This window comes from Thamnophis elegans, chromosome 3, assembly GCF_009769535.1.
Source record: "Thamnophis elegans isolate rThaEle1 chromosome 3, rThaEle1.pri, whole genome shotgun sequence".
Taxonomy (NCBI): Eukaryota; Metazoa; Chordata; class Lepidosauria; order Squamata; family Colubridae; genus Thamnophis; species Thamnophis elegans.
The window spans coordinates 58,659,593-58,683,203 of record NC_045543.1 but is presented as its reverse complement, the minus strand read 5'-3'; the positions used below and the strand labels follow the sequence as shown (position 1 = coordinate 58,683,203).

Sequence of the window (23,611 nt, the reverse complement as noted above, 5' to 3'; positions counted from 1 at the left end):
TTGGAAAGGTGGAAGGTTGAGTTAACCTGAGCCGATGAGGACTGAACTCCTGGCAATGGGCAGAGTCAGCCTGCAATACTGCTTTCTAACCACTGCACCACCATGGCTGTTTCATTTTATGTTTCTGAATTAGGATCAGATATACTCTAATTATTATTTATGAGAGCAGGAAATCACTATGCACAATTAATAAAGTATAGAAAATGAAACATGCATTAACTTCACATTAAAGAAACTTCAGTCGAAAAAATAATCAAATAAATTTTTAATCAAATGAAAATCAATATCCTGTTGCAGAGGTAAAAGTAGCAGTAGCATTTAGTTTCCATTCTTAGTTTTTTCTCGTTTTTTTTAAAAGGAAAATTACAATAGATGTTTACTATAAAGTAAATTAAATGAGCAATTTATACAATGGAATCACACTATATTTGATTAGCACTTTTCATACCTAATTGGGCTTGAGTTGCATCTGCCATTTGAACTAAGGCATTTTCCTTCTTATTAAACATGATTTTTACACGGTGGACATCACCGTAAACACCTGCAAAAATAAAACACATTTTGAATTCATTTTCTGCAGCAAGATCATTCCAGTTATATATACATATGTTATAATGCATGTGCTATGCCAAGGGAAGCTTTAAAAATAACATATATTAAGCACATCTGAGAACTGTGCAAGAACCAGGAGAACAGATATGAAAATCTGCAAGTCAAATATATTCTAATTATTATTTACAAAAGAATCAAGTTCCTATACGTACACCAACAAATATACAGATGTCACGCAGTATTTTTAAAAACACAAACCAATTACAATTTGTAGTTTCTCAGACAATATTATGTATATTCTGTATATAGAAATTAAACTTACCAAACAAGATAAAAAGCCCATCTGGTGTGATTGCCTGCACAGAATATAACAACAATAATGTATAATGCGTAAATCCGGAATTATCATATAGTTACTGTGTATGTTTGTTTTAATACATTCTATACTGTAGTACTGTATATAACTCACATCATTTAGCCATTCTTTTGTTGATAAAGACCATATGATTGTTTAGATTTTAACAAATAGCATAAATCTAATTATAATAGTTGGCAGTTCAATTAAGTTTGAAATGAGATATTTCAAATATCTTTGAAATACTGTTGCAATATTGTCAAAACCAGCTTTGTTATATATCCAGGATGGCGAACCTATGGCACACGTGTCACAGGTGACACGCGGAGCCATTTGTCAGGGCATGTGAAGCGTTGCCCTGTCAGCTGGCCCCATTTTTCGCCTTCCCCAGGCTCCAGAGGCTTTACAGGAGCCTGGGGGGGGGGGCGCGAAAAGAGCCTTCCCCCCCAGAGCCCCCCGGAGGCTTAGAGCACAAACCCCCCCCCCTATGGGCAAACCGGAAGTTCGGGAACAGACTTCCGGTTTGCTCGTAGGGTCAGTTTAAGCGGGTTCAAATGCTTCAGGGACCTTCAGGAGGCTTCCCTGAAGCTTCTGGAGGACTAAAAAGGACCCTACAAGCAAACCGGAAGTCACTTCAGGGTTTGCTCATAGGGTCGATTTAAGCCCTCCAGAGGTTTCAGGGACCTTCAGGAGGTTTCCCTGAAGCCTCCGGAGGACTAAAAACACCCCAACGAGAAACCGGAAGTCCGGTTTGCTTGTAGGGTCAGTTTAAGCCCTCCAGAGGCTTCTGGGAAGCCTCTTGAAAGTCCCTAAAGCTTCCAGAGGGCCTCCGGGGGGGCTGTTTTCACCCTCCCCAGGCTCCTATAAAGCCTCTGGAGCTTGGGGAGGGCGAAAAAAGCATGCAAAAAATGGGGGGCAGTGCCTCTCATGTGTGCATGCACACTAAGGGGGTTGCGCATTGCATTATGGGTGCGGCACACCCGTGTATGACCTCCCTGCACTCCCCCCACTTATGGCACGTGAGCCAAAAAAGGTTTGCCATAGCTGTTATATATCTATGATTGAATTTAAAGGCATTGTTATTGGGAAAAGAGAATTGTTCTGGCACTAGAAAGTTTAACAACTTCTTTTTATGTAACCTGCCATAACTTTATCAGATAGTCAAGAGCATAAGGAGATACAGAACAAGAAACTAGAATGCCTGGTATACCAGTGTAATACTGTAAAGGCCATTCTGGCCACATATGTCACATTATTACACATTTACAATTAATTTAAAAATACTATTGCATATCTTCCAATTTAGGTACATATCTTTTTAGGAAAAAACTGATAAGTTCAGTTAATAGTAGGATGTGATGCTCAAAACGCAACGGGGATTATTAACAATGAGAGCAGGTACTATAATATTCCCTTTTGAAAATAAGATTTTGTTCTGACAGAAATCAGTGGTTTTTGAGGATGCTTACATTCTTTTACCAGCCATTCAGAAAGTAATAGGAAAGCAGTGGAAAATGTCACTGCATGCTTTTACACACACACACACACACACACACACACACACACACACACAAACACACACACACTAACTAACAGGGTTGGAATGACTCTCATGTTCAGTGAATTACCCAGTGGTACAAAGAGCTTACCTCTTTTTCTTTATTTGAGCGAACATTTCAGTAGGAGTCAGACGCAGGAGGATTACTTACTATTTGGACTGTATATATCAGTTTTTATGTTTGACTAACCCCTTTTCTTGTTTTCAAGTGCATTGACAGGTGTTAATTAAGGACATGAATGTCACTAGCGTATACATATAGGGAGTGGGGGTTTATTTACAAATGTAAGATATACATACTTTTTTCAGATTATGACTTTTGCAACAGAATAAAAATGATTAAAACAAAAGCTATATTTGAGTTGTGGCATATGCAAACATGTGTTAGTCTTACATCAGGATTGAGATTGCTAACAAGTAACACAGAATTTCCAGGCAATCCTGTAACTCCTGTGAGAGTCATCCGCCCAGTCATTGCAGAGGTGGAAATTGCAAGAGGGCCAAGTGCGCTAGGAACAGCCGAGATCGATAAACCTGGAACAACCAAAAGTTCCAAAAAGCATTTCAGTAAAAACAAAGGTAACTTCATTTTTTATTTCTCAGGTTAAAAGTAAATCTAATCTGAAAATGCATGTCAATATATTTCTCCTCACTGGATTAAATGTCATAGCTCATGTCTCCTTCCATTTTGAAAAAGCAACCTGAATCAAATCAAACTCTCATCCCAATCTTTGAATCTCCTCCCCATGTTTTATGGAAGAAGGATTCCTTCAAAATGGCGTATTACCCAAGGCCTTGATTCTTGTGTTTCCCACTAATCCTGCTAGTTAAATATGGATAAAACACTCTCTTATATTCTCCTGCCCAATTGCAATCTAATATCTATCTTTGATTTTCTAACTGGAATTCAAAAAATCCAGAACAGAAAAATAGTCAAGCAATATTAAAAGCTTTGTTTTTAAATGCTTTGTTAATGTGCTGTCAAATAAAACAATAACACGTGACCCACACCATTAAAAAAAACTGCCAACATATTTGTCAGCTTTTGGTTCTAACACATACATAAATATTTAACAAACCTAAATGAAATATTAAAGGCAGAAAATTAGATCTTTACTATACTAAAAAAGTCTTTACCTGCAGCTTGGGGGAAGCCAATGGCAGGAGCAAAGCCAGCTGCCCCTGCATATGGTGAGGAGATGATACTTGGAGTGCCTGAAGAAGGAAAACAAATTAGACCAGAATTCAGGTGGTTAATTTCTAGAGAAAGTAAAAAGTTAGTCAACCCCTAAAGGAAAGATTCTTGTCTTAAGATTTATTGTATGGGATGAATATATGCCCTGTTCAGTTCAGTTTATGTGATTCTCTGCTCTGCTTCTATTTGAAGACTGTTCTGGCAATTAAGCGATGAATAATAGCTGTACAATCTTTTCCCTCAATATTGGTATAATTCCAATAGGCATTTTAGGATCTATTTCTCTGACAGGACATTAAAGAACCAAACCCCAAGTGCAAATAACCTGTACAAATGTAATACTTTTTCTGTAGTTTATTAATCAGGGCCCAGTGCTTCTTTTTTTCTTTTTATGTTAAATTATATAATGCTATTTAATTTTTTCCCATCTTCAATAAGATAGCAGGAAAAATACAGCAGCTGATTCATGCTATCAATTGCTTAGTCTCTAAAGATTACTTAACTGATTGAAAGTATCTTTTTACAACTTTTAGGTCAAACTATGGCATTAAAAACAGTTGCAGCAACTTGTACAAAATGTAGAATATGATGCGCAGAAATAAGCACTGAGCAAAGAAATCAAGTAGGCTCTATTTCATGAGACCAATTCACATGCTACAGCTATGGTGCTTTAGAAACAGCAGGAAATTGCCACATTCAGGTCTACAACCTTTACAACTCAATAGCTTCCTAAACCTCTTATCTTTAGTCACAATATGGCAGTTACACAAATACTGCAAAACACTATATATTTTATAGTTATAATACAGCATGCATTGGTATTGTGACTTGTATTTGGCAATATAGGCATTCATCATTTAATTCACACTTCTGCTCTCCATTATAATTCATTATGCAAACAGCTAGCAACAAAGAGCTTATTCAGCCAGATAGGGCCTGCGTGAATACTGATATCAAATACATACAATACCCTGTATTTCTACCCAAGGATAGTAAAGAGGTTTTGCATACAGGATGTAAACTCTCTTTGCCGTACTGCACAAATGGATATCCTAACAAACTAATTAATTCACTTGATACTGGATCAACATATGGCTGCTTGAAAGAGAAAGTGAATGTTTTCTCCTCTTAATACTACCACTTACCTGTTCTTCTAATTTTTAAAGCTTAGGCTCAGAGTTTACCGAAGCTGTTTTGTGTATTTAGATAATTACTGATAGAAAAAGCTATAGAAAAAACAGGAGAGGAAATTCCCAAAATCCTGCATTCATCTATTATGAGCAAAAATGTCTAGAATCAGAGTGCACCTTGTTCACAAAAATATAAATGCAAGGTTTTGGAAATTCTTTCCAAGACAAATTTCTGCTTGAACATTGCTCATCTGGATCTGTAACAATCAGTTACCTGCCTGGATGAATGAGAAAACTACAAAGCTAAGCTAGGCTAAATTTGAGATCAATATAATTTTCAATAGTCTGGTTCTGTTTTAGTTCTGAAGATTAAATTCCTAAATTCCTGAGCTCAATTTCTAATGTGCTGCCCCAAAGAATACCATGGCTAACTATAAGAGAAAGTTTTCATATAAAAGAACTAAGAATACCTTTCTACAAGGAGGAATGGTTTCCATTGCACTTGTAGAAGAAAGTTTTTTCTCTGCCTACTTTAGAAATACTCAGAATCTTTTTTAAATGTTTTATTATGAGCTATCTTATGATCAATATGTTAGACCCCAATATATCGAACATAATAAAAATACAGTATATTGATTATTTTCAAAAGTATCCTTTCGGGGCATTGCTGACAGTGATTACTGCTCAACACTGAAAATGTATGGATAAAGATAAGTTTGATACAGTACCAAAAGCTCATGAGTTTAATGCTAGACTCAAGACTTTGTTCCAATTGGAAATGGACAGGGACAGCAAGAACCCATCAATACTTCTGTTCCAGATTCTACAATAATAATTCCCCTCTAGAGTACAGTAACATCATTGTAAGATGATAGCCTTATCAGAGCTTTGTAAAGTGTCAGTGTTCCTTCACGTTTTACAAATAAAATTTCCCCTGAAATAAGAGGAAGCAAAATTTATCTTCGTTATTCTTCTGGGTTAGCTAAGGAAGAAAAGTTTGGTAGTGATTTCCAAAAAATGCTGGTAAAAGGTTGTGCAAAAAAGAACATAGCATAATTGTAAAAGTAATTGTGCCAATTATTTCCAATACACTAGGAGGAATGTCCTTTTTAAATTTGACAAATTTTCTTTCACATCATCAATGATGCACAGGGCACAAAAGCTAAAAAAAGAGAATCTCAACTTTGGATCTTAATAATTTCATAAGAAAGGCAGCTTTCATAAGCTGCAGTGTTGCAATTTAAAAATAATAATAATTAATCTAACATCATAACCTATATTAATAATCAATATTTTTCAAAGCCACTTCTTCCAAATGATGGGATGTGCATTTTACTGCTTTATAATGTCTCTCTGTGGAAAGAAAAATCTCAGTGGCCCATGATAGAAGGCAGGGGCAATTTGTTGTTTCTTCAACTACAAAGGAAGAGTTCTTACCAAAAGCAGCAGCCATAGTAGGGTCAAGTGAAGGCTGCCCATCCCCTGAAGGAAGGTCCAAACGTGTGAAGTCTCTGCTCTTATCATTGTTATATTTTACATTAAGGCTTGTTAGCTTGGAGAAATCAATACGAAGAGTGCAGCAAGCATTATAGATATTCTGACCATCTAGAGCCTATGGAGATGAAAAAAAATTGAGGCTATGAAATGCTTCCAGGATTTTTTGTAATCTAGATCACATAAATACAAGCAAAGTTGTAGTGTGGACATATACTCTGGTTGACGCAAAGGGGCAAATGAGTTCACATTTTCAATGTTGCCTGGGCCCATTGTTTTATGTGCTTTGTTTATGTATGTATATGTGTGTGTGTGTGTGTGTATGTATGTATATATATGTGTGTATATATATATATATATATATATATATATATATATATATATATATATATATATATATACATACATACATACATACATACATACATACATACATACATATGCATATATATATATATATATGCATATATATATATATATATATGTATATGTATGTATGTATGTATGTATATATATATATGTATGTATGTATGTATATGTATATATGTATATATGTATGTATGTATGTGTGTGTATATATATATATGTATGTATGTATGTATGTATGTATGTATGTATGTATGTAGGTCTCTAGTTGTTCGGGTTTTCTCCCGCGTAGAATTGGAGATGTCTTGGCGACGTTTCGACGAAGTCTCATTTGTCATCTTCAGGCTGCTTCAGACTACTTCAGGCTTGGTGTTTCGGAGACACCAAGCCTGAAGTAGTCTGAAGCAGCCTGAAGATGACGAATGAGACTTCGTCGAAACGTCGCCAAGACATCTCCAATTCTACGCGGGAGAAAACCCGAACAACTAGAGACCTACATACTAACACCCGCGAAAACCTCAGAAAACATATATATATATATCAGGGGTGGGTTTCAACCGGTTCGCGGCGGTCCCTGCGATCCGGTTGGTCGCCGAACCCGGAAGTAAGTAACTTCCAGGAACGGTGAAGGCCTCCCCCCGCGCCCGCGCGCGCCCGCTCCTTACCCGGTTTTGCCGAATTCTGCGCTTCCACGCATGCGCAGGACGCATACAGCGCCTGCGCGATCCTCCAGGAGCAGCTGGAGCATCGCACAGACGCTAGTACGCATGCGTGCGCCGCGCATGCACGTGCGCACGGCGCGCGAGGACGCCGCCGGCCTCATTCCAACCGGACCGGTTGGAACGGGGCGAGAAACCCACCCCTGATATATATATATCTGTGTTTGTTTGTTTGTTTGTTTGTTTGTGTCTGTGTGTTTTCCAGCATAACTCTGGAAGGCCTTAAACAATTTCAACCAAACTTGCTACACAGATGACTTACTCTCTGGAAAAATATTGTGGGGGTAAGACACCTCTAACACCTCTCGGGGTGTGTGTTCTGTTAAGATACAGCCTGTTGTGCCGTATTGCCATATTAACTTCTACTGTACAGCGCAGTGGAGTTGCCATGGTAATGGCTTCACAGTACTCCACAAGGGGGTTCCTCTGGTAAGGGGGAAAATCCAACATTAGAAATTAACGTTTGGTCCACACATTTCTCCCCTATAAATATCAGGTTATTCGGTTATCAGCTAGTAAACAATAAAGGAACCATATTGCCAGAATTTTGTAACTCTTGTTATACTTAAATTATACGTATAACGACAAACGTCATTTTGAAATTGCATTTCTTTGAGACTACACAACATGCTTATGCTGCATCACTCATGCTATCAAATTAGTAAAATATAGCTACCAAATGGTGCACAGCTCTATTAGATGATTTGAAAGATTTGAATAATTAACCAAATAGCCTTCGTGGAGCACCTGTTTAGAACTTGTAGAGCAGTTCTGAAAATTTTTTACTATCACTCTTAAAGGCTTACCAGAATAATCTTTCAAAACTGGAACAGTCACATTAGCATCTGGCTTTTATTTACAGCAGTAGCAGAGTAAAGGGGGGTGGGGGATGGAAGAAAATTGTAGGCACCTCTGATAGACAATAAAATAGGCCTTTTTGGAAAGCCGCATTCTGCACACTGGCCTACCAACATTTAAATGAAGCATGTTTATAATGTACAATTATGTCCATCACAAATTCTTATGCAGTCTCTGAATTTCAAAGTAATATATGATACTGTAATGCAAAGAAATAACTGTATAAAATGATTATTGCTCTGGTGTGGGCTGCAAACATTATTTCTGTACTGTAAAATTGCAGCATAATACGTGTGTAACATAGCACCAGAAAAATAAGGCATTTTATATGCAGTAAACTGTTACAATGCAAACACATTAGAAATCTATTCACAAAGTTACCATTTTGGCATACTGTGCGTTCAAAGGGTCAGCATATTGAAGCAAGGCCTGAAATTGATTATTCTTTGTAAAAGTTATGATCTTCAGAACTGTTCCAAACTTGGAGAAGATCTAAATAAAAAGTTCAAACAGTCAATTCATGCATTAATACTTTATTGGGAATTTGAGATATGATTATTTCCAACAATCTAAATTTACAGGCGTGGGAATTTTTATTATAATTTGGAAGTGTAGTACTCTGAACATGATATTAATGTTAATGTTACACACTGGGGGTTATAACAAATTTTATAAGTGAAATAGTTCTCTCTATAAAAACAAAAATAATAAAGACTGATTTTTCTTCAATATGTACAAATTATAATTAAATATAATTTAATTAAACTGGCCAGTTACATTACTGTTTTTGCTGCAAGGAAAATATCACCTAAGCTTGAAAGGCTTTCCCCCCCAATATTTAATGTAAATAAGATAAATAATCACAATAAAGAAACTAAGACTAAACAGTACCACAGTTGTCACATTATGCACAAATGACAAAACAAGGCTGCATAAAGCCTTTGAAAGGGTTGCTTTGCAACACAAAACATAGCATCTCTCTTTGAATTGCTAAGGCAGCTGTGTCCTTTGCAAGGCTTATGCAGGTGTTTTGGAAGTTATTCCTAGCTGTTTCCATATGTATGTGTGTGGATATCTGTTAGGCTTCATGGGAGGGGAAAAGTAGCTTTTCTTTTTGAAAAGCAACAAAACAAAATGGCTGTGTGTACACAAACAGGCAGAGATAGCCAGAAATGGCTTTCAAGAAAGCCATGCCACCCTTGCAAAAGACATGGCTGCTTTCATAATCCAAAGAGAGGTGTTATGTTTGCAACCTGGCCATTCAAAAGCTTTCCAACACCATAATAAGCCACATTAATACAGTATTGGGATTAAATGTACCATAAAGCTATGATCTAACAAAATTTATTCATTCCCGTTTCTTCTTTCAATTCTATGGAATCTTTATTATGTGTTTATTGTCCTCCCTGACTTGAATTCATATTCATAAGCAAATATTTAAGATGGAGTGTACAAGAAATCGAGAAGAAATAGGTATGCATGATCCTGCTGGCTGGATCACTAGTGCTGTCTGTGGTACTGTTACAGCATGCAAGTTATCCTACAGTAAATATTTGGTTTTTATTACTTCTTTATTTGAATTAAGAAGAAAGACAATCATTCCGGACTTAAGATATTTGGCAAAGGGGAAAACACAACTTATAGCCATACTTTAATGCTAAATATATCCAAATAAATAACTATAACAAAAACATTTGTTTATACCTGACATAGCACTTCTAGAGTAACAGGGTAGAAGAGATTTTCCACAATAATTCGAAGAACCGAACTCTGACCAGGAGGCAGCCCACTCTCAGTAATTGGAGCACCTGTGAGGGCCATGCCTCCAGACTGCATAGCATTCACTGCTTGCAATGCAGCTTGAGTTCTCTGAGAGGAAGATGAAATTTTGATATATCTATTACATATGTTAAAAACATTACATACAGATTATGCTCAGAACAAAATGCTACAGGAATCAGTAGGTCTCCAGTGGATAGTCTTATGCTTCCTTTTTTCTACCTCAGCAATAGTGCAGATTGCTAATTTTTCATTCTGCTGCATCTCAAGTTTTATAGAAACATCTAAAACATGTTGTAAACTTTTGGAATAATTGAATAGCTATATAAGTTAAAGTAAATCTACTTCCATATTGTTGTTTCTTTTAAAAATACTAACCAAAAACAAGATAAGATTCACTCAAAGGTTTATTCAAGTGTGCCCCAACAGCACCATTCTCCTACATTCTCATCAACAAAACACAAGGAAGTCATAAGAAAAATGGATACAGATGATAAGAGCTGCTGTTGTAGCTAAGAAATAGACTTGTCAGAGTCCTGCTAGATACACTGTTCCATTTCCATAATGAATTCCAAGCATCATCTTGACGTCGCTATAGTGGATGCATCTTAGAGACTGCTATGATCCACCATCTTCAATTGGTTTCTTGCCAAAAACACTTGCTGTTATAAGACAATTACTCCAGCAGAGCATGAATTTCAAGGCTATCTCAAACTCCAAATTCCATTTTCTCTTGAACTGATGGGATACAAGGACAAATAACAAAACTCCCTTCAGCATAATAGCTTTAACTATGCTTCATCATATTTCCTGAAAATATAGAACTTCATTGTTCATCGGATTTTTTTTACCATAGCCAAGGTACAAATTTTATCTAAAGTTTAATAAGAATAAATTGTTCCTGAACAGAAACATATGCAAAGCTCCCTGCTGAAATTGGAAGTACGATTCCACATTATTCTGTCATGGTTCCTCTAGCAGTTCCCAATACCAATTATGCAATATTCTTGTTTCTCAAAGTCTAACATAACAGAGGCTTAATGGGTGTAACACACAGCTAGTCCTCAACATAACCAAGGCTTCTGTTGCTAAGTAAGGCAGTTGAGTTTTGCCCCATTTTATGACTTTCTTCGCCACAATTGTTAAGAGAATCACTGCAGTTGTTAAGCGAATCACATGGTCATTAAGCAAATCTGGTCTCTCCCACATTGACTTTGCTGGTCAAAAACTGGCTAGGGAGATTACAAATGGTGATCCCATGACCATGGAACAATGGAACTCTCATAAATACAAGCCAATTGCCAAGTCCCCAAATTTTGATTGCATGACCACTGGGATGCTACAATGGTCGCAAGTGTGAAAACCGGTCATATATCACATTTTTCAGTGCTGTTGTGAATTTGTTCACTAAACAAATGGTTGTAAATCAAGGAGTACCTGTAGTTAAGGTATTGGGGTGACTGTCAGTGACATCACCCACATCACCCACATCTTTCTCTCTCAACCCAACCTACTACCTCCTAGTAAAGTTGTTGTGGGAAATTTAATAGGAGGGAGCACTTTACATGCCACCTTAAGCTCCAGAATGAAAAGTGGGATAGTATTCTAACAAATGAACAAAATATATACATAAAAGATCTACAGAGCGAAGAGGACAGAATTCTTAAGAATACTATTAGGACGTTCACCCTTGAATTGAAAGAAAATTGTTTTCACTGTTTAACACTTTAAGTCTTTACAGTTTGTCTGTTTGCGGAGTTGAATAGATATGTCCATGCAGTTTGCTTTTAATAAGTATGTGACTGAGGCAATTGGAGTACAGCTGTTTTGAGTGCAAAGATGATCATCTACATATAGGAACTGTATACTATGGAGATGTTCTGGATCACATACATACATTTCTTATAGGAAACTGATTAACGTTTTATTCTCAGACCAGTTACAATAGAATAACACTTCTCCTGATGCAGGTTTATTCCCAGATACCCTTACTGGGATTTGAACTTGGGCTATTTTACAAGTTAGGCAATTATAATAACCTCTAAGATGAAGTGGCCATAATAATAGTAATAATAATAAAAAATGGGTATTGGGTGGAAAGGATGTAACATGCATGACTTTATTATCACACTAATGCTACAAATTATTACTTGCATCAGAAATTAGAATGCACGTATTCAATGGCAACATTTGTATGATAATGTCATGTTTGTATGTTGTCATTCCAATAGCACTCCAGTTTGCTGAGACTGAATTTCAAGGTCATGTACTTTACTCAGAGGTAGCATACTTACAGCATGGTTTGGTAGATTGTCAGTCTTAAGTTCTCTATGATTGGAATACTGAATATAAACAGGCTGACTGCGAAGGTGAGGAGTAACAGGAGTGTAGTAGTTCACCATAGTAACAGCAGCTTCTTCTGAAGCCATTTCTAGAAAAGCCTGAAATAAATACAGAGAAATGTCTTGACAGGAAAACCACTACCCTATCTTGGCAAATATGTAATACATATATGTGCCATCTGCAGTACTGTTATGTATGATACTGTTTTGCTTTAAGATACCAGAAATCAAATTTATTTATTTATTTATTTATTTATTAACAGCAGTATCAGCCTCTGCTTTGCTACTGCTTCGGCTGCCTTTGAAACGGGGAGGGGGGCATGGTATTTGGGAGGGGAATCATTGTTGTGCTGGAGGAAGTTTCTAGACACTGAACTGACAACCTTACTGTGCATGTCGAGGAGGAGTGTTTCCCGCCAAGGCCAACGGTCCATCCTGGTGATGCCTTTCGAAGTTATCTCACACCTGACATTTGGGAGAATTATGATTGGACTGTGCACGGGGATGCCAAGGGGAGGGGAATGAATTATACAATATATTATTCGCTTTCGCGCCTAATTAACCAGACTTAGCTTAGCTTCGCATCTGTTCATTTATAATTAGTAAAAGTACACTTGATTTCAACAAATGGAGTCTAGTGGTTTTCTTTCCTGATTATTGAATGAAGAAAGGCTTAATAAAACTTATAAAGTAGCAAAAACTACAATAGTATTACTACCCTTTTAAAATGTAATTGCCTAAAAAAAGGTTTGGAGGTGGGGGCTGTTGGAGCTGGGAGTCTGACTTTGAGTCAGTGTTGATTTCTGATGACTACCTGAATTAGTTCCTGCAGTTTTCAGAGGTAGTTTGCCATTGCCTCTTTTCTAGGGCTGGCAAATAGGGGTTGGCCCTAAGTCACGCAGCTGGTTGCTGTCTAAGGCAGAACCGGAACGTATAGTTTTCATGTTTCTAGCCTGGTGCTTTAATCACTACACCAAACTGACTCTCAGTTCTTTATTAGTGGTGTAAATGATAAAGCTGTAAAACCTGACCAAGCCAATAGCTGATTATGCCAAGTGCACATCTAGCAAACTGATGTCGCCACATAGCCTGTTTTTATGGAAATACACATTTATATAACTACTAGTAAATCCAGTCTGCTTTCATTCCTCAATCTTAAATGCATAATATGCTGCAAAAGGGCTTTGCCAAAAACTAATGGACTTTTTTAAAAAAAAAAAATAATTCAAAATGGTAAAACAACAACAGAAATGATCTGGCAAAACTTTTTAAATTTGCTTTTATATTTTAAATACAAGAAACCTAGATTTCTTTTAAGAAATACTGAACTGATGGTGTCCATGTTTTTCATCTACTGTAGACCGGAAGAAAGAATAACAGATTAAAGATTAAACCAATCAAATATCATGTGACATCTCAATCAGGCGATCTGAGATTTGTTCAATGCTAAGCTTTGGAGGGCATGAATTGTATGAAGCCATGTTTTCTCATTTTGTATGAAATCTACCCGATGTTTTATACATTCTAATTAAGATCTTTCAAAATACATTTGTACAAAATACAAAATGTACAAAATACATTTTGTAATTATTCCCGTAGAATGCCTCAAATCATGAATTGTGGTATTTTTATTTTAGTTTGAATATTTTAAATACAATTACCGTATTTTTCAGAGTATAAGATGCTCCGAAGTATAAGACACATCTAGATTTTGGGGAGGAAAACAAGGGGAAAATATCTGCTTCTGCCTCTCAGCAATTTGCCTCCTTGCAACAAACAGTACAGACAATATATACTGTTTGTAATGTTATATTTCAGACTATACTTGTACAGATGCTATTAAAATTGATGTGCTTTCTGGAAGTATAGTTATTCTCTGCTATTTAAAAGAATAGCACTTTTTAAAACAATAGCACTGGGCCTCTTCAGATCAAGCATTTATTTTAAAAAGCTTCTTCATTTTGTTGTCTAGAATAATAATAATAAAGCAGTCTTTAAAAAATAAATCTAATAATTTGAACATTCTATAGGCATTTATATTTGTTGACTTACCTCCTTGCAGCAAATAGACTGATTAGCACAAGAAAAAAAAATCTACCTCTACCTCCCAGCAATTTGCCTCCTGGAGCAAACAGCAAGTTTTACTTTCAATTTCTCCAAATCATCAGCTGTTTCAGGCTGCAGGGATTGCTATAGCTTATTGAAGCCTCTGCAAGCCCCCCCCCCCCTCCTTGCTGCAAAGAGGTAAATTGCTGGGAGGCAGAGGCCAAAGGGTTGGGGCCGGTGGATGGGTGGGGCTACATTCAGTGTATAAGATGCACCCAAATTTTCACCCTCTTTTAGGGAGGAAAATGGTGTGTCTTGTACTCCGAAAAAAACAGTAAATAGTTTGTGAAGTTGGTAGCTGTTAACTTTTAGCAACTAAAATGTTTACAAATTAGACTTAAAAAGCACGTAATAGTTTTAATGGAACTGTGTTTCAGAAAAATAAACTTAATAGGGTCATTTGCAGCAGCTGCTAAATTCTGATACCTTCTTAGATTAGCTTTTGGCCTAATTTGGAATTAGATTTAAAGTTCTCATTTATTTGATTGGCTACAGCAGTGTTTCTCAACCTTGGCATCTTTAAAACATGTGAACTTCAGAATTTCCTCAGCATGCCAGGGGGGAATTCTAAAAGTTGAAATCCACATCTTACTATGTTGCCAAGGTTGAAAAACACTGGGCTAGAGTATATAATACTATTTTTAAATCAAATAATTATGCCAAAACTGACACCTTTTCACAAAATCAAAACGAACGTTTGGGTGTAAATCAGGATCCAGCCTCCTCCAAATAAATAAGGCAGTGTGAAGTATATGAAATATTTGTTCTCAAGGCATTGGTGAAGTTGCCCCTTTTCAAACATTAAAGGAACTAAATCTTTTAGCAGTTTTGCATGGATGTTTTACTGAGTTGCCTGAAACTACCATCAAATTGAAGCAGCTGTGCACTCTACACAAAGTGCATGTACTAAGAGCCAATAAGAAACTTTAAGGTACCACAGAGCTTTCCAAACAATGCAACTGCTTCAATGCTTTGAAAAAGGATCGTTCAATATTATTTGCAAAGCATCTTTTCATTTGCAAAGCACCTTCACCACCCCTGTACTATGTGTTCCACATAATGGCCTTACAGTTGCTTAATGACTGCAATGAGGAGAACCAGGATTGCAGTGATTCAGCAAAGCCACCGTGTGGGTGCCTTGCTTAATTACCGAAACAACTTACAACCAAAATTCTGGCCTCAAGTATGCCTGTAAGTCAAAGACTAAAGACAGGAACCAGGTTACCTGAGGAATGCCTTCTCACAGTTATCTCTATATGCCCAATCCAGTCTGGCAAGATAGGCATGCTCCAAATCCCACCAGCCAAGGAATGTCAGCTGGCAGGAACCAGGAGGCATGCCTCTCTGCTGTGGTGCCTGCCCTCTGAAACATCCTCTATCCGGATATTAAGAAGGCCCTGACCCTTTTGGCCTTTTTGTAATGCCTTAAAAGCTGCTAATGTGCCCAGATGGGCGGGTCCCAAGTATGCAAAGGGACCTATTTCCTGCTTATGTTAACGTCTGAAGATTGTAATATTTTCCTTGGCTGCTGTGTATTTAATTTTTAGTACTTAGTGATAATTCAGGGTTTTTTTATGACTATTTGTTGGCTGGAGTCACTTTTTGAAGATGAGTGACCATACAAATTGAATAAAATAAAATAAAATAAAGTAAAAATAGATAAAATTTTATAAAATGAAGTTTCATTTAGAAATAGAAATTATTTCCCCGTTTTAGGTTAAGAATGTTTAACTTATATCTGAGCCAAAACCTATGTACCACTGATGATGTGATAGTGAAATCTAGTAATTCCAAAGTTTATCAGACAAATTCATCATATATTGCACACATTATTTTCTATGGTTGCTTATATGATATAAAACATGCACTTACCTGGCTTTTTCCTTTCAACATCAAGAGATTAGTTACTTTGCCAAAAGGTACACCTAGAGAAATTACTTCTGCTTCAGTGACATCATTTGGAATTTTACGAAGATGAAGAACTCGAGAAGGGGAGCAGGGAGATCTGTCTCCTTTAAATTTCTTGTTGTCATTCCCATTAGCTAAAACATATATACAAAGTGCTTCATCATATAAAGTATACCTAGTACAAAGTGAGATTGCTGTGTGAGCTCCAAAATTTAACATGACTTCAAATTAATTAGAATCAGTAATAGTAACTTGTACTTTATTTGCTTATTAATCTTCTGTTTATTCACCTTTTCTTTTTGCTTTGGTTTAGGAAAAAAGTTAACACAGGAAATTTATAATTCTAGTTATGATCAGTTAAGCTACATGGTGCATTTCACTGATTTTTTTTTGTTTTGGCATGTTTGCAAACAGAGACTGAACCAACAGTCAGAAGATATATGAAAGCAGAATCAGATACTAGTAGTCTTCTTCTACAGAAATATTTACAAGTACAGGACCTAGTGATTTGATTGTCTTCTGGGGACTTATACAAAACATAGGGAAGGATGCTGGTAAGGATCAAAGATCTAGAAATTAAGAATGAGAAAACCAAAAATAATTTACTGTGATTAAGCAATGTTATTTATAGCCATTTGCTAAGATATATATACAGTAGTATGACTATGCCAACAGATTAGGATGAGGTTTAGTACATCTTGAAAAAGAATACAATAGCAAGCATTGTCCAGCTTTTGCCAAAAATGCATAATCCAGATCCCTTAGCTGGCACATGGACAGTAATCACAGGTTACCTTTGCAGGAAATAGCTTGCCATTTCTAAAGTCTCCAATGTAAATGAACATGTCTCCATTTGCTACTCAACCTGCCTAGGAAACTGGCTAGCAAATTATAGAGGAATATATACAATAATTGGAAGTTGGAAGTTGGTTTATACATGTGTCTGACAGGATCAGACTAATCTATCCTGGGATCAAACCGGAAACTTTAGAAACCATTTTGTGTCAAATTTTAACATTCGAAATGGTTAACAGAGAGGATTCAAAATATAATATTTGCTATATGTGAAGATACAAGTGGATCAGACACTTTCCTTTCCCCTTATTTAATTTGCAAGGTTAAAGAAAGACATTTTTCCCAAACCAAGTACATTCAAAATTCTGACAACTTCAGGTCATAAAACTCTCAAACCAACATTCCATCTACTGGTAATTTCAATTTAGAAAACAGAAAATGAATCCTCACGTCGTAATTGTAGCCTGCACAACCCGTGATCACAGAAACCCATATGTATTTCCCTAGGCTTGTGTGTGCAACAGACATTCCCTTGTGGAAGAGATGCACACTCCGGGTCATGTATAGAGTCTGGTTACCTCTGCTTTTCTGCTGGAAAAAAACCAGAAGCAGAACTGAAGGAAAACACTTAGTCAGGAACCCATGGACTGAGGCTGAATTTGAGGCAGGGTGTTATCATCTCTTTCACAGCTTCTGCTTGAACTGCTGCTTAAAAGCTGCAGTACGTTAAAATAATGAAGCAAGATGAACCTTTTGCTTTAGCAAATTGCTATTTTGGCAGTGATCTAGCTGGAAATTTCAATTAGATTCTTTTCTTTGTGATATTAAGTCATGTTTGGTGTTCACATTTGTGTGTGTGTGTGTGTGAAACCTCTTCCCATTCTTCAGGCTAAGCATGAAGATAAATATTTTATTTATAATCTTTCTGTACTCTGCAATATTAAACTGCAGTATTTTCCCTCTGAAGGGAGAACATGCCACTTGTATGCACCTATTGCTATCTGGGGGTCTGCTGAGAGCACTGTATATGAATATAGTTTTTCTTTCAAGCTGAAAATTGGACCACTGGGATACATATAGCTATGCCGTTTATACCTACCAATATTAATTATTTGCACTTTCATATTTAAAGTTGAAATGGGATGTGTGTGTTACATTTTAGTTCTTTTTTTAAAAAAAAATCTTTATTGCTGTTTTCCCAGGAAAGAAATGTGAACTGAAGAATCTAGGCAAATATCTCTATGCGACAGTATTGAAATAATTCTGCTTTGTTTACCTTCTAATAGCCAGAAAGGCACTAAAGGCTGTGGTAGCCCTCTGACTCATATATACTAAGGTTAGGAAGAGGATGCCAGATAAGTGTTCTCTGGAAAGTAGATGGGGAAAGCAGGAACTACTAAGCTGCTATCAGAAACAGGAGATAGAAACAGGATGTGAACATTCAAGAGGGCTTCTGGGAGAGAATGCTTGAGAGTTCAAACCTTCCACTTACTTACTTACTTACTTACTTACTTACTTACTTACTTATTTGGTTTGTATGCCGCCCACTCTCAGGGCGGCTTACAGGTAAAAAAGGAAGGGGGGGACATACAAAAAATAAAAAAACAACATTAAAAATTCCACAACATTCATAACTTACGATGGGGCTGGATAAATCAACAGCCCCAGGCCTGCCAGAACAGCCAGGTCAGTCGCTTTGCGGAAGGCCGGAAGGGTAGTAAGGGTCCGGATCTCAACGGGGAGATCGTTCCATAGGGCCGGAGCAGCTACAGAGAAGGCCCTCCCCCGGGGAGTCACCAGCCGACATTGACCGGCAGATGGAATCTGGAGGAGGCCTAGTCTGTGCGATCTTATAGGTCTCTGGGAGGTAACTGGCAGGAGGCGGTCTCTCAGGTAGCCAGGTCCGATACCATGTAGAGTATCACTTTATGGGATCAGCTTTCTGCTACATTAGCCCAGCCAGTTCACTCCATGGTTAACATCTCATAAATTAAGGAACTGTGATATGTTCCTCTTGTAAAACAAAAGAACAAGCTACAGTTTCATATTTTGAATTACCTCAAGAAAACATGCCACAGTGTCCGGTTCATATGATGGAATAAACAAACAGTGGATACATGCAAACATGGTCACTGATTTATTCTTGCAGGCAAGACCTTATTCTCACAGTTCTCATTATTGTAAGCCGCCCTGAGTCCCTCCAGGGAAAAGGGCGGCATATAAATTCTTAATAAAATCACAAAAATCACAAGTTCTAACCCATCTGCTTAAAAAAAATTGATAGAAATGGTTGCAACCATCCTTATCTGTCCCTACATTAACTTATTGAGAAAACATTTATAGGAGCATATACAAAATGCATTCTTAATCATACCAGTAGCAGGAGTAGGATTGCTCATCGTAAGAGTCCCGTATGTGATACCAGAAGGAAGAAGCTCATCAGATCCACGCTGAAAAGAAAATTGTAAATATATTTGATCCTCATTTAGGCATGGACATTTTGTTAAAAATACAATTTAAAAAGACATTAAAAGCAGTTAAACATAAATGAAATATCTATTTTTATTCCGTTGTGTGTTGCATTATAAGATAATTAGGATACTAAGTTGAAAAAATATAATACATTATATGAACAGTACATAAAAGCAAATATTTCAGGAACAATACTTGCTAAATAGGTTCTACATTAATATATTTTTTCTATTTATTGGTTCACGATAGCTAACTGATCATAGCTCTATATTTTCAAACAACTGGCTACCCCAGCTACACATCTGTTACCACTTTCTCTTTTCATTGTTCACTTTGTTCAACTTCTATACATGATTAAGTCAGTCAAAACATTCCAGAATCATTCTTCTAGCAGTATGTTGTATTTCAAAACTATTTTCTAAATTACTGAGATCCTACTCTTTTTACCAATACATCTGATTGGGGATCACAGACACAATTAAAGACAAGCTAATGGACAACACTTCCATTTTTTAAAAAAAAACCGAGATGTACAGGGGTATGGTAGAATTCTGACTCATTTGATTTACCATTTCTGCTAGCAACTTTTTCCAGTACAGTATATGCCAGTGATGGCGAACCTTTTTTGGCTCGCATGCCAAAAAATGGGGGGGGGGAAGACTGCAGGGAGGTCGTGCATGGGCGTGCCACACCCATAATGCAATGCGCGACCCCAGCATGCATGCCCTCATAACCAGCACTCCTCCCCATTTTTTGCATGCTTTTTTCGCCCTGTCCAAGCTCCAGAGGCTTTATATAAGTCTGGAGAGGGCGAAAACAACCTCCGCCGCTTTCCGGAGACCCTCCGGAGGCGTCAGGAGCTTCCCCGAAGCCTCCAGAGTGCAAAAAAAATGGCCCTATGGGCAAAATGGAAGTTCAGGAACAGACTTCCGGTTTGCTCATAGGGTCGTTTTTTGCCTTCCAGACCCTTAAGGGAAGCCTCCGGAAAGTCCCTGAAGGCTCTGGAGGGCTAAAACCAGCCCTACGAGCAAACCGGAAGTCTGTTCCTGATCTTTGGGTTTGCCCATAGGGCCAGTTTTTTTGAGCTCTGGAGGCTTCAGGGAAGCTCCTGAAGCCTCCGGAGGGCCTCCAGGGGGGAGGCTGTTTTCGCCCTCCCCAGGGTGCTATAAAGCCTCTGGAGCCTGGGGAGTGCGAAAAATGGCCTCAAAGAAAGGCTGGTCAGCTAGCCAGCCATACATGCGCGCTGGCCAGCTGACAGGGCAACGCCTCACGTGCTCTGAAAAATTGCCATCCGGGGTATATGCACTACTAGCAGTAGATAGCTTACGGGAACTGCATATCCTATAAAACTGGATATACTATAAAAATAGGCACATCTACTTGATATAGCATGACAAAACATTACTATGATGTACAAAATATTGATCAATATCAAGTAGAGTGAGACGTAGCTATTGTTTATCACACAATTACTTTTTCTGTAAAAAAAACATTTCTTCAATATCTTGATGCATCAAAACTCAAAGCAAAACTTCAGAATTTTTTTAAAAAATATTTGCCAACGCTTTAGGGAAACAGAAACAATATATCATGTAGCATCCCAGGTGATGAAATCTATTATACAATAATAAATCTAACTTCACATGCTATGGGAAAGGAAAATCAGCACAAGGGAATTACTTTTGTTTGTCAGTTCAGCTGCTGCTGTACTACTTATGTCATTAGTCATCTTTAATTCTTACGGATGTAAATATTAATAAAATACAGGACAGGCATTTCATGTTTTTAAAGACCTTATATGGCAGGGCTGTCAAACTCCAGGCCTGCAGACCGGATCCGGCCCATGAGGTGCTTAGATCTGGCCCATGGGACCACCCTGGAAACAGTGAAGGACCAGCCTGTGAAGCCTCTGCCAGCAAAAACAGTCTCCCAAAATCCGTTTTCACTTCGAGAGGATTGCAAGAGGCCGTCGCAGCTGAAAACAGAGCTCGGGAGACCATTTTCGCTGGCAGAGCACTCCAGGCCACCACAGGCACTGATATGAGTGACGTTGAGCTGGTCACACCCACGCTGCCCCCCCAAGGTCAAACACAAGCCTGATAACGCCGTCAATGAAATCGAGTTTGACACCAGTTATATGGAAAGGTTCAATGCTTGAAACTAAAATTACATATCCCAAATTCACCAAATTAAGTAGCAATAAACTGCAGTACGTGATATCTGTGATACCCATGTGAAAATTATGAATTGATTTTTATTACATATTATTAAATAAAAATTATAGGCATTCCTTAGCATTTCAGAGAAAATTAAGGCCATAATAAATTTGCTCTTGGAGGATATCATTAAACTTAAAAAGGAAGAATCCAGTTTCACTTGTTATAATTAAAGGCGTGGGTCATTCAAAGTTTTTCCTCAAGGAAAACTGAGTAATAGCACCACAGAGAAGTCAAACAGTGTTATTTCTAATCACGTGTTAGCATCAATACACTTTCAAAAGATTTGGTAGAGTTATCTATTTGATCTCAATAAATTAAAGATGTTTGGGATAAAATCAGACTGTTTATTCAGCAATGGTATAGAAGTGACAACTGTAATTCCCATTAATGCACAGAAAAATATCTATAATCCTAAAATGATATATAAATGATTAAAAAAACATTGTTATATTATCAAAACAACTTTTAAAACTAAACTTAAAATGCATAATCACTTGCATCATGGCAATACTTTCAACCATAAAGGGCTCACCTTTGACTAAATTAAAGTACAGAGATTATTCTCAGACCACAGTAATTATTTTGATCAAAATCTTATCTGATAACAAGCATGACTTTACTTTAAAAATCTAAATCCTAAGTGAACATACCATATTTTTCAGAGTATAAGACACACCTTTTTTCCTCAAAAAAGAGGCTGAAAATCTTGGGTGCATCTGAATACAGTATTTTTTTGCCCCCCCAAACCCCGCCCCTTCACCAAAATGGCCATGCAGAGCCTCTAGGAAGCTTTCAGAGAGCTCCTGGGGGTTGGGGAGGGCAGAAATGAGCGAAAAATGGCCCATGTTTTGCTTAAACCGCCCCCCAGGAGCATTCTATAAGCTTCCTAAAGGTATCCATGCCCCTTTTTGATAAAAAAAAACGGGCCCGTTTTTTGCTCGTTTTTGCCCCCCCCCTCCCAGGAGCACTCTACAAGCCTCCTAAAGGGATTCAGGCCCTTTTTTTGAAAAACAAACCAGCAAACCTTTTTTTTTTTTTTTTTTAAAGCCTCTTCAAAATCTTGGTGCATCTTATACTCCGGTGCATCTTATACTCCGAAAAATACAGTACTTCATTTTTTTTAAATATAGCACTAATCATACAAATAAATAAAGGGCAGGTGATATTTTTGCCATGGTAGGTTTGATAAAATTCCTAATTTTGATTGCTAGACTCCTCTCTGGCCAGCTGCTTAAACTTTGTCTTGGTTAATAATTCTCAATAAATACATTATTGCCATATTTTATAGTACTACTTATTATATCGTAAGTATGCATTTTTATTAAGAGTCTTCAAAGTGGTGATTTCTGTCCAGTCTGCAGACAGAAAGCTTCAGCTTTCATGTTTGGATATATCTGTAAGATTTATAGAATTTAGATACAAAATTTCAAATTTATAATCAGCATATGAGACTTCTAAAATCTTCCACAACAATAAGAGTGAGTAATATAGTGAATGCCCTCCTTTTAGCAACCTGTATTTTCTCTATTCTGTCTGGAATGTGGCAGGAGTCCCTTATATAACGATGCAACTGCTACACATCCATTTGGCTGGGAAACACAACAATTAATAACAGTGGAAGGTCAAATGGTTGCCCGCTGAAGTTAACTAGAAAAGCTGAAGTTTTAAGAAAATTATTTTTCCCCACTGCAAAATAGAATGGATTTAAATCTGCCTGAAGAAAGTTGTTTTAAATGAGATTAACCCTAACTTTTCCATTGATA

General features: G+C 37.2%; 1 protein-coding gene across 2 annotated transcripts in view; it reads right to left on the bottom strand.

Annotated features, from left to right (window-relative positions):
* Positions 1-23,611, bottom strand: part of PTBP3 (polypyrimidine tract binding protein 3) — an 89,115-nt gene that overhangs the window by 11,527 nt on the left and 53,977 nt on the right. For both annotated transcript variants that reach the window (XM_032214685.1, XM_032214686.1), the window contains 10 exons: positions 19,532-19,607; positions 16,327-16,496; positions 12,301-12,447; positions 9,932-10,096; positions 8,609-8,719; positions 6,228-6,402; positions 3,603-3,680; positions 2,860-2,999; positions 875-908; positions 449-541 (listed from right to left, as the gene is read on the bottom strand). In XM_032214685.1, coding sequence (XP_032070576.1) covers positions 449-541; positions 875-908; positions 2,860-2,999; positions 3,603-3,680; positions 6,228-6,402; positions 8,609-8,719; positions 9,932-10,096; positions 12,301-12,447; positions 16,327-16,496; positions 19,532-19,556 — 1,138 coding nt within the window. In that variant the 5' untranslated portion in view covers positions 19,557-19,607. The remainder of the gene's footprint in view (positions 1-448; positions 542-874; positions 909-2,859; positions 3,000-3,602; positions 3,681-6,227; positions 6,403-8,608; positions 8,720-9,931; positions 10,097-12,300; positions 12,448-16,326; positions 16,497-19,531; positions 19,608-23,611) is intronic.